The sequence below is a fragment of the Chenopodium quinoa genome, unplaced genomic scaffold (assembly GCF_001683475.1).
Source record: "Chenopodium quinoa cultivar QQ74 unplaced genomic scaffold, ASM168347v1, whole genome shotgun sequence".
NCBI classification, from domain to species: domain Eukaryota; kingdom Viridiplantae; phylum Streptophyta; class Magnoliopsida; order Caryophyllales; family Amaranthaceae; genus Chenopodium; species Chenopodium quinoa.
The window spans coordinates 1,654,552-1,668,954 of record NW_018745533.1 but is presented as its reverse complement, the minus strand read 5'-3'; the positions used below and the strand labels follow the sequence as shown (position 1 = coordinate 1,668,954).

Genomic DNA, 14,403 nt, shown 5'->3' with positions numbered 1-14,403 from the left:
GATGTGCCAGATCTACTAACAAACCTACCATCTCGACCCTTACGCACATCTACCCTATGCGTCTCATACGTATCATCAAGCCTCTGACTGAATGGACCGTAATCATCATATGGTCCACTCTGATCGTCGACATCCTCATCTGCATCATCCTCGTCCTCGACCTCCTCCTCCTCGACCTCCTCCTCCTCCTCCTCCTCATCATCATCATCATCTTGATCGTCCGCAGAACAGTGCACCCGTTCTCTGCGGGCCGAGGCCGAAATACCACGGGATCTAACGTGTCTGGGCCCCGAGCTCTCCATTGAGTAGATCGTACTCCTCACGACGTCAATACTCTTCCCCGCACCAGGTCTAAATTGCGATGCCTAACTCCAAGTAAATAACGAAACATAATAACGAAAACAAATTAAAAAAAGTCGAAAATAAACACAAAAGCAAATAAACAAGTCACGGAAATAAAATTATAAACATAAAAAATATAAATATATACAAGACAATATACATATAAACATAAGAAATATAAACATAAACATATACCAAAAACAAAAAATATAAACTACAAACAAAAAAAAAACAAACATAAACAAAAACAAAAACAAAAAATATTACCAAAAACAAAAAATATAAATACAAAAAAGGACGAAAATAAACACAAAAGCAAATAAACAAGTAACGGAAATAAAATTATAAACATAAAAAATAAAAATATAAACAACACAATATAAATAAAAACATAAAAAATATAAATATAAACATAAAAAAATATAAATATGAACAAAACAATATACCAAAAACAAAATATATAACCAAAAACAAAAAATATAAACAACAAACTTAAAAATGAAAAACATAAACAAAAACAAAAAATCAAAAATGCAAAGAAAAAACCAAAAACAAAAAACTAACAAAACTTAAAAAATTTAAAATTGCAAAAACTTAAAAAAAGAAGAACATCAAAATTTTAAAGAAAATTTATAAAAAAAAAAGGGAACTTATAATTTTTTTACATACAAAAATATAATTCAAAAAAAAAAAAAATACATAGGAACATAAAATTAAAAATTAAAACCAGATACAATTTTTTTTTTAAAAAAAAAAATAGAACATAAAATTAAAACAAATAAAAAAACAAAATTTTAAAAAAAAAAGATAAAAAAAAAAGGGAACATACAATTTAAAAAAAAGAAAAACAAATTTTTTTAAAAAAAAAAAAAAAAAAAAATTCGAAAAAAAAATTTAAAATTAAAAAAAAACATAAAAAAATTTAAAAAAAAAAAAAGAAGGAGGCGCCTAGGCAAGACGCCCGTACGGTGGTGGCGGCGCCTAGCCCAGACGCCAATACCACGGCAGTGGCGCCTACCCTCTGCGCCGCCGCCGTGGTAGTGGCGTCTGGGCTAGGCGCCGCCACCACCGTATGGGCGTCTTGCCTAGGCGCTTCCTCCGTGGTGGTGGCGTCTCGCCTTGGCGCCCCACCGTCGCCGGAGGTTTTTTTTTTTAAAAAAAATTACAAAAATTAAAAAAATTACCTTCTGGCCGGCAAACCGCCTTCCGCCCACCGCCGGTGCCGCCACTTCCTTGCCGGGCCGCCTCGACATAGCTCTGGAAATAATTTAGAGAGAGAAAGTGGAAGTAGAGAGTAGAGAGAGAAATTGTGTGTTTTTTAGTATGAGGGAAAAAGTGTCATTTCACTCTTATTTTGTGGGCTTTATGTAGGAATTTGCGGGCAATGTTTAACAGTTCACCTACATATAGCATTATAAGCATTACCCTTAATTTTTAAAATATGATTAGGTTTGATATTTTATGAATATTTTTAATTTAGATTGATCTGATCTGATTGGCTCATTTGTTTGAACTTTAGCCTTAGGTGTAGGTTAATTAATGTATGAGAAAAATTTATCAAGTTTAATTTTGTTGTTTTTGTCTTAACTAATGTGTAACTTTCAAGAATTTAAGTTTCATTATATTCACAAATACAAAATTAAATACTTGTATATGGCAATAATAAGCAAATGAAAAATAGATGAATTGATTTTATAATTGTTAATTTAACCTTGAATTTTTCTAGTTTGGTTTAATTTGATCAAATTATAAAAGGAATAAGTAACGAGTACAAAGTAATACAAAAGTAACTTGTAAGATTAAACGGTTAAACCTTCCTCATATAGATGACTCTCGCGGCAAGTTAGTGAGTTGGAGATTGGGATCAAGGTTTATTTTATTCGATGTATGATTGAAATCTTTTCTTATTACAAAAAAATTAAAAGAAAGTATAATTGAACTCTTTAATTTTTTTATTTTATTTTTTTTTTTCAGTGAAGGTGAACTCTTTAATTTTGACATGAACATGTAACGTGAACCTAAAATGGCGTTGTGTTTAATTTATTTGAAACCTACCCAAACAAAATATATTGATAGATTTGCTAAAACTTGTCATATAAACTAGCACTAAAAAAATCAATTCACTAGCAAAGCCTACAAGTTGAATTGAATGATCTTACCATTAAATTGTAGGCCACATTCATCATTAAGAGAGAGCCTACTTCACAAATACTGAATTAAAAAGATTAGTAAAGTGATTAACTCCCTCTTTGATCTTTATACTACCTCCGGTCCAAATTACTCGCAATTTTGAAATATTTTATATCTCACAAATAATACCCCAAATTAAAGTTGCGAGTAATTTGAACCAGAGGTAGTATATATATATATATATATATATATATATATATGTATATATCCACCGTGACAGACTTGTTTAGTGTTCACTAAACATTTATGAAGAAAGCCTCGAAGTCTCTCAAGAGTCTTCATTATCACAAATCTTCAACTACCTGAAAGCTCACATGATGAAAGCTGCAACTTGGATATATCTTGTTCCCTAATATGAATAATGCCTTTGAATCGGCTAGGTTGTTTATAATGTATAGTCTTTAGGTTTACGCCTGACTTTCGTCATTACTCAATAGGTCTAATCTTTATGTTCATTTACCCGGGAAACCTTTAATTTGCATTACCAACAAGAAGAGCCTTCACACGTATATAACAAATACTTCCTCTATTTTTTTAGTTGCATCGCCCTTTATATCTTTAAACTAACCAATAATTATGACTTAACTTGTAAGAAGTATAACTAGTTAAATTGTTAATATAACTAAACAGGAAAAATGACAAATTAATCGTTATACTCTTACACGAAAATATCACTAGCAATGTTTTGTTTAGAGCTAAAAGCGTGCCTAATCTCTTGTATAAGTCATACAATTTTATCAAGCTGAATTATACTAGTATTAATTATACAGTTTCTACAAGTTGTTTAATGATAATTTACCAACAAAATTGGAATTTAAGCTTCCTAGGTAGAGGTTTCCCTCATACTCCACAGCTGAAGTCACGAAAGACACGACCGTGCCCTCAGCGTCGTCGAACCTCTTCAATATCTTACCGTCTTCTGATACCTTCATCACAGTAGCTTTGTTGTGAGAAGCTTGGACAAACTTTATCAATTTGGGAAATGTTGCTAGCAAATGTTTCACAATCTTGGAGGTGTGCACAAACTTCATTTCTTTGTTCGACAACTGCATTGATTACCAAGGCAACATTATAAGCATTAGTTGCTAGTACGTTAACATGGTTTAGTACAAATTGTACTATCAAATATCTATACTAATTTATTAAAAGATCGATGTCACGTTTCACAAAATTAACACAATGTTTGTGCCTTCATTGATTGTTTTCCTATCATTTTAACACGACTAAAAACTAGTACATGGCATAGAACAACAATATTAAGTTCATGCTTTAAACTTGTTTTTGTTGGCCTTATAATACTAACTCACATAACAAACAATGTTTGGTAAGCATCATATATGATGAGTACGTACCTCGATCAATGCAATCCAAAACGACCCGTCTGGAGCAAGATTGATATTATCTGGTGCACCTGGAAGATTATCTATGAATATCTCAGTCTTTCCTTGAAGATCGCCTTGTAACCAATGTTTTAAGCATCTTGACCTGAAATTTTTTAGTAGCATAGGCCATCTTGATTGTCATAGCTGGAGATTCTAGCCGGAAAACTTAATAAGGTAATGCTACTCAAACTTTTTATGTTTTTGTGATAGTTTTTTCAAAAAAAAAAAGTTTTAAATGATAGTTGTTCTCAAAACTCGTCATTTAAATGATATTATTATGACACAAAATATAAGCCGGGTTAGGACAACGTGACAGCTGACAAGAAGTAACTGATTACAAACAAAGAGAATAATAAACAAAGAGACATTGATTTATCATGTATACTCACTTCCACGTTTCGCATACCAAAAGGTAGCGTTGGTCACTTGAGAGGGCTACTCCATTTGCAAAGTAAAGATTATCTAGCAATAATGATGTTTCTTTAGTTTGGGGATCAAACTTGAGAAGCTGGCCATTAGGTCTGGCTTCTAATAGATCAAAGTACCAATTGTGGAGACCAAATTTGGTGCTTGCTATGCTAAAATACAAGCTTCCATCTTCCCCTTCTATCACATCATCTGCAAACCTGTTTTCATTTGATAATTGCTTGGTTACATAAAAACAAATTAAATTCAGGATTTTCTTAAAGAGGTAATGATGGTAAAATAGTATTTAACAGTAAATATTTTATGTAAAAGCTTAATTTTAACACAAATTCTTATGTGTGGTTGGCCACACCGTGTAGCCGGTCATTATAAGAGTTACTTCGTCAATGTAATAGAGATTAGTTGATCAGTGTTAAAGTGGCATCACGGTGTGATTAACCACACGTCCACACACAAGAGACGTTGTTATGGAATAAACTATCTTAAAAATAAAAGAAAGCAACTTTTAAGGGTAATCATTGGTTGATCCGTTGATATCTAATTGGATTTGCAATTGTATATAAGAAACATTTTAATTGGATAATTATTTGACTCGAATTCTAAGCCTTTTTAGGTATGCAAGGGCCATGGGTGTTAAATAAGTCTTTTCTCCCATGCCATAGCCCATGGGCTTTGCGTATCAATATTTGTATTGGTTGTGCATCCTTTTCTTGATTTTAATAACTATACTAAAATAAATTATGCAAATCTACTTGTATTATCACAACATTATGTTGTTGAATTGTTTTGCTGTTATATGCATGATGTAACTAATGAGAGTTTTGTTATGAATTTACTTTTTCTATTCCAACATAGTTATCTAATTGAAGTCTTGACAATCATTTAGTTTAAAACTAACAAACCTATTAATTAGACATCATTATCTATTTTCATTGTGCTTTAACCAACAACTTACTTTGTCTCTTTCCTAAGGATGGATTAGTGGGCGGTAGTTCTTGTGTACAACTTGTATATATATAATATGTATCTTAATTAGAGTTATTTACCTCAAATTCGATAGAAGTCAACTTTTATCTATAAAAGAGTCTTTTTAATGTAATTTGAAGTGATTAGATTTAATGTATAAACCAAATTAATTTCAATACTCAATTATTGTACTGTGTATTCAAAACATATTCAGTTAGTAGACATACTGTATCTTGGAGCCGTTGAAGTGTGAAACTAGAGTTGTTACTCCATCTTCATCAACCTTAAGCAAACCCTACAATTAAAACATACATAGTATAAAGTAAGTTTATTGAAGGATAATTTGCCAATTACTATTGCAAGTTAATACCACTTTGTAAATTACTACCGCAAATTAAAAAAGTTGTGAATTACTACCGCAAAAATTTTTAAGATGTTGCGATTACTACCAAACCCCCATTAAACCCAACTAAGATGTCATTATATCCCTTTAACCCGTGTTTGACCATGGTTAAGGGCTTTAACCAGCCCCCCAAAAAAGAAAATGGTTTAGGGATATAATGATGTCATGGTTAAGGGCTTTAACCATGGGTTAAAGTGATATAATGACGTTATAGTTGGGTTTAATGGGGGTTTGGTAATAATCGCAACATCTTAAAATTTTTTGAGGTAGTAATTCACAACTTTTTTAATTTGCGATAGTAATTTACAAAGTAGTATTAACTTGCGGTAGTAATTGGCAAATTTTCCTTTATTGAATTCAACATTGACAATTAAATTCATACTAAGATAGAAGACCCTAGCTATATTTAGTAAATCAACCTCTTTTGTGTCACAAACAACAATACCACCCTTAGCCAAGTTAGCCAGTCCAAGTAATGTGGTACTATTAACTCACTTCCAATTTTGCAATGAGCCATTATTCATTTGATCCAACCATCTCTACCAGCTGTGTATAGAGTCCCATCCTTATCCACGCACACATCTTCTGCATTCTTCAATTGCCCTTCTCCTATCTTTGTCACATCCTATATATACATGTTAAACACACATATTATCTTTAAATTTTTGAAGCTTGCATTTTTTTTTTTTTTTGTTAGTAACTTTACTTTGGCCTTGTTTAGCAAATGGTTGTTGGCGGTTGGCTGTTGGCTGTTGCCTGGTTCACTTGGCTTGTTTGACCAGCTGGAATGTTTGGCTATTTATAATGGCTTTTGAAATTGGTTGTTTAAGCCGGCTGTTTATAAAAGTGTTTGGTAAATTAATTGTTGGTTGTTGGTTGTTTATTAGATAATTTGTGGGCCAACAAACCAAAAGCCAACAAAAAAGCTACTCAAAGCAGCTTTTTCATTTTGGCTTAAAAGCCAGCTTTTTCGCCGACTAAAAAGCCAATTACCAAACACATTTTTTGGTTGTTTGACCACCTTAAAAAGCCAAAAGCTAACAAAAAAAGCCATTAAAAAGCCAATTACCAAACATGGCCTTTATGTTTTTATACAAACAGTAAAATTTCAAGTATGCATACTATACAAATATAATACTCTGTATATAAAATGAATATTATCCTAGAGCTTATGAGATTTACGAGATTTAATTATAATCGAAGTATTGTTTACAAAAAAAAAATGCAGGTTTGATTGTTGGTTCAATGTTTTATAGAGGGATACCCAGTCAATTCCCCAAATAAACAAATTGACTGGAGGGGTATATGCGTCTTTTCATGTACTAGTTGAGGGGTACATGCGTAATTTCCTCACCAAACAGTAAAAGCAAAAGGCGAACAGTAATTGGACAGCTCACCAAAAGTACTGAATAAATGACCTTTAATTAAGAAATAAATTTTAGTTTAATTAATAAAATATGATTTTCAACAATTTTATTCAATAAAAATGACAAACTCACATTGTATAGTCATATACTCATACAAGTATAACAAAGCAAAACTATTGATTAAGTGCTTTATACTTAGTTTAATTGTATAAAATTATGTCTCAATCATTAAAAATCAATGTTAATTATTAAAATATAATTGAATATGGAATGTAAATTAATTCTTAACTTAATTACTAATAAAAGTCAAATGATTTGAAGTGTACACAGTACAAGATAGCCCTAGCTTATATTTGTAGTCAAATACCTTATAATTTTATTTTAACTATTAGAGCATCCACAATGATTGCATAAAAGGACATGCTTGCAATTTTTAAATAATGTAGAGTTATATGCTATCCATTGTGGAGCTATAGAGCTACATAAGTTGTAGCTAAGCCAAACTACATATCTCTATTACTATTAGAGTTGCTATCTAGTTTCACTCCGCCCGACACATATATATTGATTTGTTTAATATTTTTTTTTATGTATTTATTTGTTTGATTTTTTTTTAATGGTTTATTTATTACAAAAGGATGTAGCTTATCATTGTAAAGGTCGTAGCTTAACTCATGTAATTTGAGGATTAATGATGTGGCAATCCAAAACTACATGTACATATAGCTAACCACTGTGGATGCTCTTACCGCCTTTGTCTTTTTTTTCTTTCGGAACTTGAAACGAAACATATGATAATATAAAGAACAAAGAGATCTAGAAACGGATGAAGTAATATCAAAACTTTAGGCATTAATTAAAATGTTACCAAACATAATAAGATTTTTTTTGCTATTTGCCAATCAGAAAAATAAAAAACAAACTGTTACCAAAGAGAATTTCTTCTACATTAAAATCCATAATATCTTAGATAGCTACTTTTTGTCAATTCACGTGGTTGGACAATAAAATATAAACTCCATTAATTCAGTTAATTATAAACTAACCTGTAAATGGTTGTTGGGAGGAAAGAGGGAATTAACTATAGATGGTGAAGGCACATCAAGTATTTGAGGTGATATGGGTGAAAAAAAGTAGATTTGAAGAGCCAATGCTACCACAATTCCTACGAAGAAAAATGATAGAAAGGTGAAAGAGTTTTTTGAATCCATTGTTAAAGAGAAAAATATGATTAAGTGATAGAAATCAATACAATGTATTCGTTGAATAATCGTGATCTAAAAATCTGTGGTGCACAATGAGATAAAGATAGTACGTAGTAATATAACATAAGAGGTTCAAGACACGAGCTAATTTGAAAGGTATAAATTTTTATGGGACCCGTTTAAGTGTGTGTCATTTCAACCATTATAGTCAATATATTAGTATTTGGGCTCGGGCAATGCCTTGGTTCATTACATATGATTGATTATAAATAAACGTTTTAATTTATGACTTAATTTTCTTGTATTTAAATTTGTTATTCATGTTAATAATTTGGATTCAAAATATAACACAGAGTAATAAATATTACAAACCTTGATGGTAAAATAATCAATTCTAAAATTAGAGGTTACATGTTCAAATCCTTAAATTAGCATAAATGTCCATAATTATATATTAATTATAACATCACCTCTCGATCCTTCATTTTAATTTTATATGAACTCACTGTAACTGCATATACCATACCCTTTTGTAGTGTTTTTCTTCCTCTATCCATCTTATCGACTGGATGACCGGTAATTAGGGAATGCTTTCAAATTTATGTCATCAAACCATTCTATATTTAAAATTGCATTATTTAAAAAATTTGAAGGAAAAAATAAAACATACTTTGCAATGTCTACATACATACATACCCGCCAAAAAAAATATATACTACTTCCGTTACACATTATTTGCAACGATTTGACATAAAGTAGAGAGAAAAAATGTCTAATCGTTGCAAATAATGTGTAACGGAGGTAGTATCGATCTAGCTATGCTATACTTGCCTGTAAAGGCGCAATCTTTCAAGAGACTATGTCAAGACTCTCCTTACTTAACAATGGTCAACGTGGCAGCTTAACACAAGCAAGTATTGACTTGATTTTCATGAATTGAATTATATCTTTTATGCTTAAATTAAAAACCATCAAGATAATTCATTATAAATAAAAAATAAATAAATAAGCTGAAGTGCACAGGACCTTAGTTATCGAATTATTCGTATAAATAGACATGAGTGACATATTAAATACAAAATAGAAAAATAGATAAGTAATGCACGGAAACACACCCCTTAACGCTAGCATTGCACCAGCCACCAGGACCAGGCCATATTTAAACATGCATGCACTTTGTCCTCACCATGAGTCTATGATTTTAAAATTTGTGCACACAAATGAATTATAGTTTATTAGCAGTCAATTTTCATAGTCCATACTTAGTTGAGTCACATTTATAATGTTGTACGAATTATACATAATGTCATTGATAGTAAGACAAGAATGGGGTCACACATGTTTGTGATGATCTTCCTTAAATTCAAGTAACGAAGCTTCAAGTGTTCACGAGACAATGATGAAAAACTAACGTACTAGTAGTATTATTGTTACTTAAGGATAGTCCAAATTATATATGTCTCATTTTTGGTGACATTATTCCTTAGAATTCAGCTACATAACCAACTAATTAATAATCAGATGGACGTTTATTGTTTACAAAATACGTCACCCGAACAGTAAATAGTAAAGAGGGAATTTCCAGGATATTGCTCCAAAGCTTGGTAGTACAGTACTACTATGTTGCATGACCTTACATCCATGCATGCATGCATGACCAAGGTTCCAATGTTCCATCTATATAAAGGGACTCGTACTATAGCAAATTGGAAAATTTTAATTAACCATGCTAATGTACGAGAATATGGGGGATAGGTAATTATTAGTATTTTTGTATAATTAAAAATAAAATAAAAATAAATGCATAGAATTTGAGTATTGATGTTTTGGAGGATTGTGGTGAAGTGTAGTAAAAATGAACCTGTAATTATTAATTATATGGATTAGACCTTGTTTAGCTCATCTTATTTTTACTTATTTTAGAAAAAATAAGTTCAGATCAGAACAAATAGATTCAGATCAGATCATCATTATATGTGCAGTTTTTTTTTATCGCTAAATATCTTTAATTTTGTAATGAAAAAACTTTAAAAATCACATATTAATAAAATACACATTATTACGAATCTAACAAGACCTCACTTGATATATTTTTTCCGTATAGATTATCGTATATTTAAGGTCAAAGTTTAGTCAAATATGACATTTAGATTAGATCAAACCAAACCAGACCAGATCAGTGATAAGTTCAAATAAGCAAAACTAAGGTGAACCAAACAAGCCCTTACTTAATACTCCCTAGCTAGCTCTGTCCCATAATACATGACATAGGCAAAAGCTGCATACATGTCAATGCTCTAGTTTGACTTTACTTTTATATAATCAAATATTAATGAAATATATTTTAAAAAATATATTCTGAAACTTTATACCACCTCCGTTAATGGTTATCTGTAACTTTTGGAATTTTTTATATCTCATAAATAATACCCCCAAAGTTTCAAATAATCATTAACGGAGGTAGTATTACGTATTAAAACCTATCTAACAACATATCTTATGATAAAATATATTTTTATTATGTTAGTAAAAAATTATGGTCAAACCTAATGCATTAATAGTGAAAAAAAATCAAAGTCTCATGTATTATGGGATGGAGGGAGTATATTATATTTAATACAGAGTACAACGCGTTTTGTGTGCTACTAACCACTTCATGTGAATATGTGATCGCTTGTAAAAGAATAAAGTAACCCTATAACAGTGACTAAATAATCATTATAATACTAATAAGTAACCTTGTAACTCTACTAAGTTACCCTTGTGATACAGGCTGAATAACCCCTATAACATTAACGAAATCTTTTGATGGCTCGGTGTGACCAGCCACGTATAAAAGTTGGTATTTCACGTATTCTTTCAACCCTAAGCTGTTATCATGCACGTACTTAAAGCATTCCCATAATATTTTGAATAGTATCATTGAAGATAAGAAATTACTCAGAAGCTCACTTTTCTGTACTTATTCTAATCATCATGATTCAGTGATTCACTCACCCTTTACTTAAATTTTGTCAATTTTCTACTACAAAGTAGTACTTCATAAATTTTTTCTGGGGTTTTTTTGTTTTGGGTTTTTAAGAATTTTGAATTTGGGTTCTAATTTTGAGGATGAACAACACTCAATTTCGAGTTCTTTTTAATGGAATTTCAACTGTTGTATTTCTAATTTTCATGTATAATTCAAACATTGCTAAAAAATGGAATTTGGGTAGTGGGGTTTATGATGGTGCAATTATTGCAGAAATTCATGGGGTTTCATCAAATGTTAGTAAAATTACTTTATCTGATTACCAAACTTGTTCCCAGATTTTTAATCATAAGGGTTATGAAAACAGCTGTGATTATGTTTTTGCTCACCCAGAATGTAATTCAGGTGGTTATTTCAATTACATCAAATTTATTTACTGTGATTGTAATAATTACACCATTTTTGGGTACTTAATTCTTGCTTCTTGGCTTGCTGTACTATTCTATATGTTGGGAAATACTGCTGCAAGTTATTTTTGTTGTTCAGTAGAAAAACTTTCAGAACTTCTGAAAATGTCTCCTACTGTTGCTGGTGTTACCTTGCTTCCTTTTGGTAATGGGGCAAATGATGTTTTTTCTAGCATTGCTGCCTTCATGGGCCAGGGTTCCGGTGACAATGTCGGAATTAATAGTGTGTTGGGTGGTGCTATGATTATTTCTTGTGTTGTTGCAGGGGTTGTTTCATTTTGTGTTGCAGATAAGAGGGTGCAAATTGATAAAACATGTTTTATAAGGGACTTATGTTTTTTTCTTTTTGGTATAAGTTGCCTTACATTGATTTTGATTATTGGTGAACTTCGTATTTGGGGTGCTCTAGCATATGTGTCAATATATGTGGTTTATGGCATTTATGTTGCTGTAACTGAGATTATTAACAAGAAGGGTAGGGGTTCGAAATTGGGCCAATTGACTCCGTTGCTTCCTGTAGTAGGGAGATTCTTCTCGTCGTGTAATGATGAAGGGGAGAGCGATCAATCTGAAATGCCCTCGAAATTGCCACATTGGATATGGAATATTAATGTTGCAATCTATTCAGATTCTAAAAAGTCTGCTGTAGAAGATAGCTCTAGGCCTTTGTGGGGTTGGAATGATGATGGGGAGACAAATGTGGAATCATCATATTCGATTTCTAAATTATGTTCAATTTTGGAGATTCCCTTAAGTATTCCTAGACGTTTAACAATTCCTATAGTAGAGGAGGAAAGATGGTCTAAGGTGTATGCTATTGCCAGCGCGTTTTTAGCCCCAATTCTTCTAGCTGTTCTGTGGAATACACAGGAAGGGCATGTTTCTTTGAGTGGTAAAATTGCTTATATAATTGGTTTTTCTGCTGGTTTCATCTTTGGTGTACTAGCCTTTTTATACACAAGCCCTGATCACCCACCTCGTAGCTTCTTGTTCCCTTGGGTTTTAGGTGGATTCGTCATGAGCATAACATGGTTTTACATTATAGCAAACGAGCTTGTTGCTCTGCTTGTTTCGTTGGGTGCTATATTTGGTGTCAACCCATCAATACTCGCCTTGACCATATTGGCTTGGGGGAATTCAATGGGTGATCTAATGTCAAACACTGCTTTCGCAATGAATGACAGAAATGGTGTGCAGATCGCGATGTCAGGGAGCTATGCAGGTCCTATGTTTAATACACTAATTGGTTTAGGAGTTTCATTGGTGCTTGCAACATGGTACAAGGGTCCAGAACCTTATGTAATTGAACAAGAAAGTGGTTTGTTCATAACAGTTGGATTCCTTGCAACAGGTCTTATATGGTCTCTAATCGTTTTGCCTCGAAATGATATGCGGCCTAATAAGATTTTAGGTGCTGGCCTCATAGCCATTTACTGTGTATTTCTGTCTCTTCAAGTCAGCATGGCCTTGGTTTCACGCTCTCATTCAATCTGAGAGTAAAACTCGCTCTAACCACTTGAGCTACCTCTTGTACTTCTGTGTTGCCGTTACATATAATTAGATAGTCTTAGCTATAATGTTTATCGCCACTTGTACAGTTACAATACTCACTATGTATTTTTTTGGACTTGGCTCTTCAGTTTCTGATACCAAGCCATTTAAATAAAAGGGATAAGTTGATTGGTTGTGAATTTGGGTTAATGATTCTACTATTTAAGTATCGTATTATATAAGCTCTAATAATGCCTCTAAATTCAATAGGTGACTGCCCTTTTCTTTTCAGTGAGAAGTTTCTTGACTATCAAAGTAAGGAACATGTTTGGAGTTTGTCATAAAAAAATTCATAACACTCAGTATGTCCAAAATAATTTGGCTTGGCCATCAACAATTTAGCCTTTGGTGGAGATTAAAGTGGCATAATAAAATCCAATGTGGGCCTATGGGTCCGTACATCATGGATTATAAAGTATAATCCAAAACTAGTGTTTAGCCCGGGCGATGTTCCGAAACTATAAGTTAAATATTCTTTATTTTGCGTTATAGTTTTCATTTATTATAATAGTCCTAAATACTTTTATTATAGATTTAGTTGAAGAAAATAAATTGTAATAAAATTAAAATTAAAAAAAAAAAAATCATGGCCTACATTAAAGATGGTATGACTTTTTATTCATTTCCTAAAGGAACCCGGGTTCAATTCTTGACTAAACATTTTTTAATTGACATGTATGTTAAAGTAAACATTTTTCAATTGACATGTACGTTAATGTATGATTCTCCTTGGTGACATGGACACATGGTATATTCTTGGTGGAAGATAGAGATGGGTGACACGCCGAGAATGAATATGCGGCAAAAAAGACAAGAGCAGTGACACGTGACGTGTATCCTTGATTAGGATCCTCTCTTAATATATAGTGTAGATAATTGGTCCAGCATCAACCTCGAAAATGATTTTAGCACATCTATTATGAAAGCAATGTTTTTTATACTCTTCAAGTCTTCATACATGAAGGCAGAGATACTTTAATCATGAAACAAGTTTTGGCTAAACAATTTTTCTCATCTCGGGCTGGGATAGACCCCACTTAAGGCCTAGAATATGTGGCCAAACTCACTATTTTGAACCAAAGTAACGGGCTTTATGGATCAAGCTGTCCAATACCAAGAAATAATAAAGTCGG

General features: G+C 32.0%; 2 protein-coding genes across 2 annotated transcripts; one reads left to right on the top strand and one right to left on the bottom strand.

Annotated features, from left to right (window-relative positions):
- Positions 1-3,168: 3,168 nt before the first annotated feature.
- On the bottom strand, positions 3,169-8,412 carry LOC110715934 (protein STRICTOSIDINE SYNTHASE-LIKE 6-like). Its single transcript, XM_021894551.1, has 5 exons — positions 8,123-8,412; positions 5,534-5,601; positions 4,304-4,540; positions 3,885-4,017; positions 3,169-3,578 (listed from the first exon to the last, which is right to left on the bottom strand). Exons 1-5 carry the CDS (start codon positions 8,285-8,287, stop codon positions 3,306-3,308), a joined length of 876 nt encoding a protein of 291 aa, XP_021750243.1. The 5' UTR covers positions 8,288-8,412; the 3' UTR covers positions 3,169-3,305.
- Positions 8,413-11,246: 2,834 nt separating this feature from the next.
- LOC110715962 (cation/calcium exchanger 4-like) lies at positions 11,247-13,410 on the top strand. Its single transcript, XM_021894579.1, has one exon. The coding sequence runs from the start codon at positions 11,393-11,395 to the stop codon at positions 13,211-13,213; it is 1,821 nt and encodes a 606-aa protein (XP_021750271.1). The 5' UTR covers positions 11,247-11,392; the 3' UTR covers positions 13,214-13,410.
- The last annotated feature ends 993 nt before the right edge of the window (positions 13,411-14,403 follow it).

Coding starts and splice junctions, on each gene's coding strand:
- LOC110715934 (XM_021894551.1), bottom strand. CDS start 8,287: ATGGATTCAAAAAACTCTTTCACCTTTCTATCATTTTTCTTCGTAGGA. Junction 4,541..5,533: donor TTCAACGGCTCCAAGATACA/GTATGTCTACTA, acceptor AAATGAAAACAG/GTTTGCAGATGATGTGATAG. Junction 3,579..3,884: donor TTTGGATTGCATTGATCGAG/GTACGTACTCAT, acceptor TAATCAATGCAG/TTGTCGAACAAAGAAATGAA.
- LOC110715962 (XM_021894579.1), top strand. CDS start 11,393: ATGAACAACACTCAATTTCGAGTTCTTTTTAATGGAATTTCAACTGTT.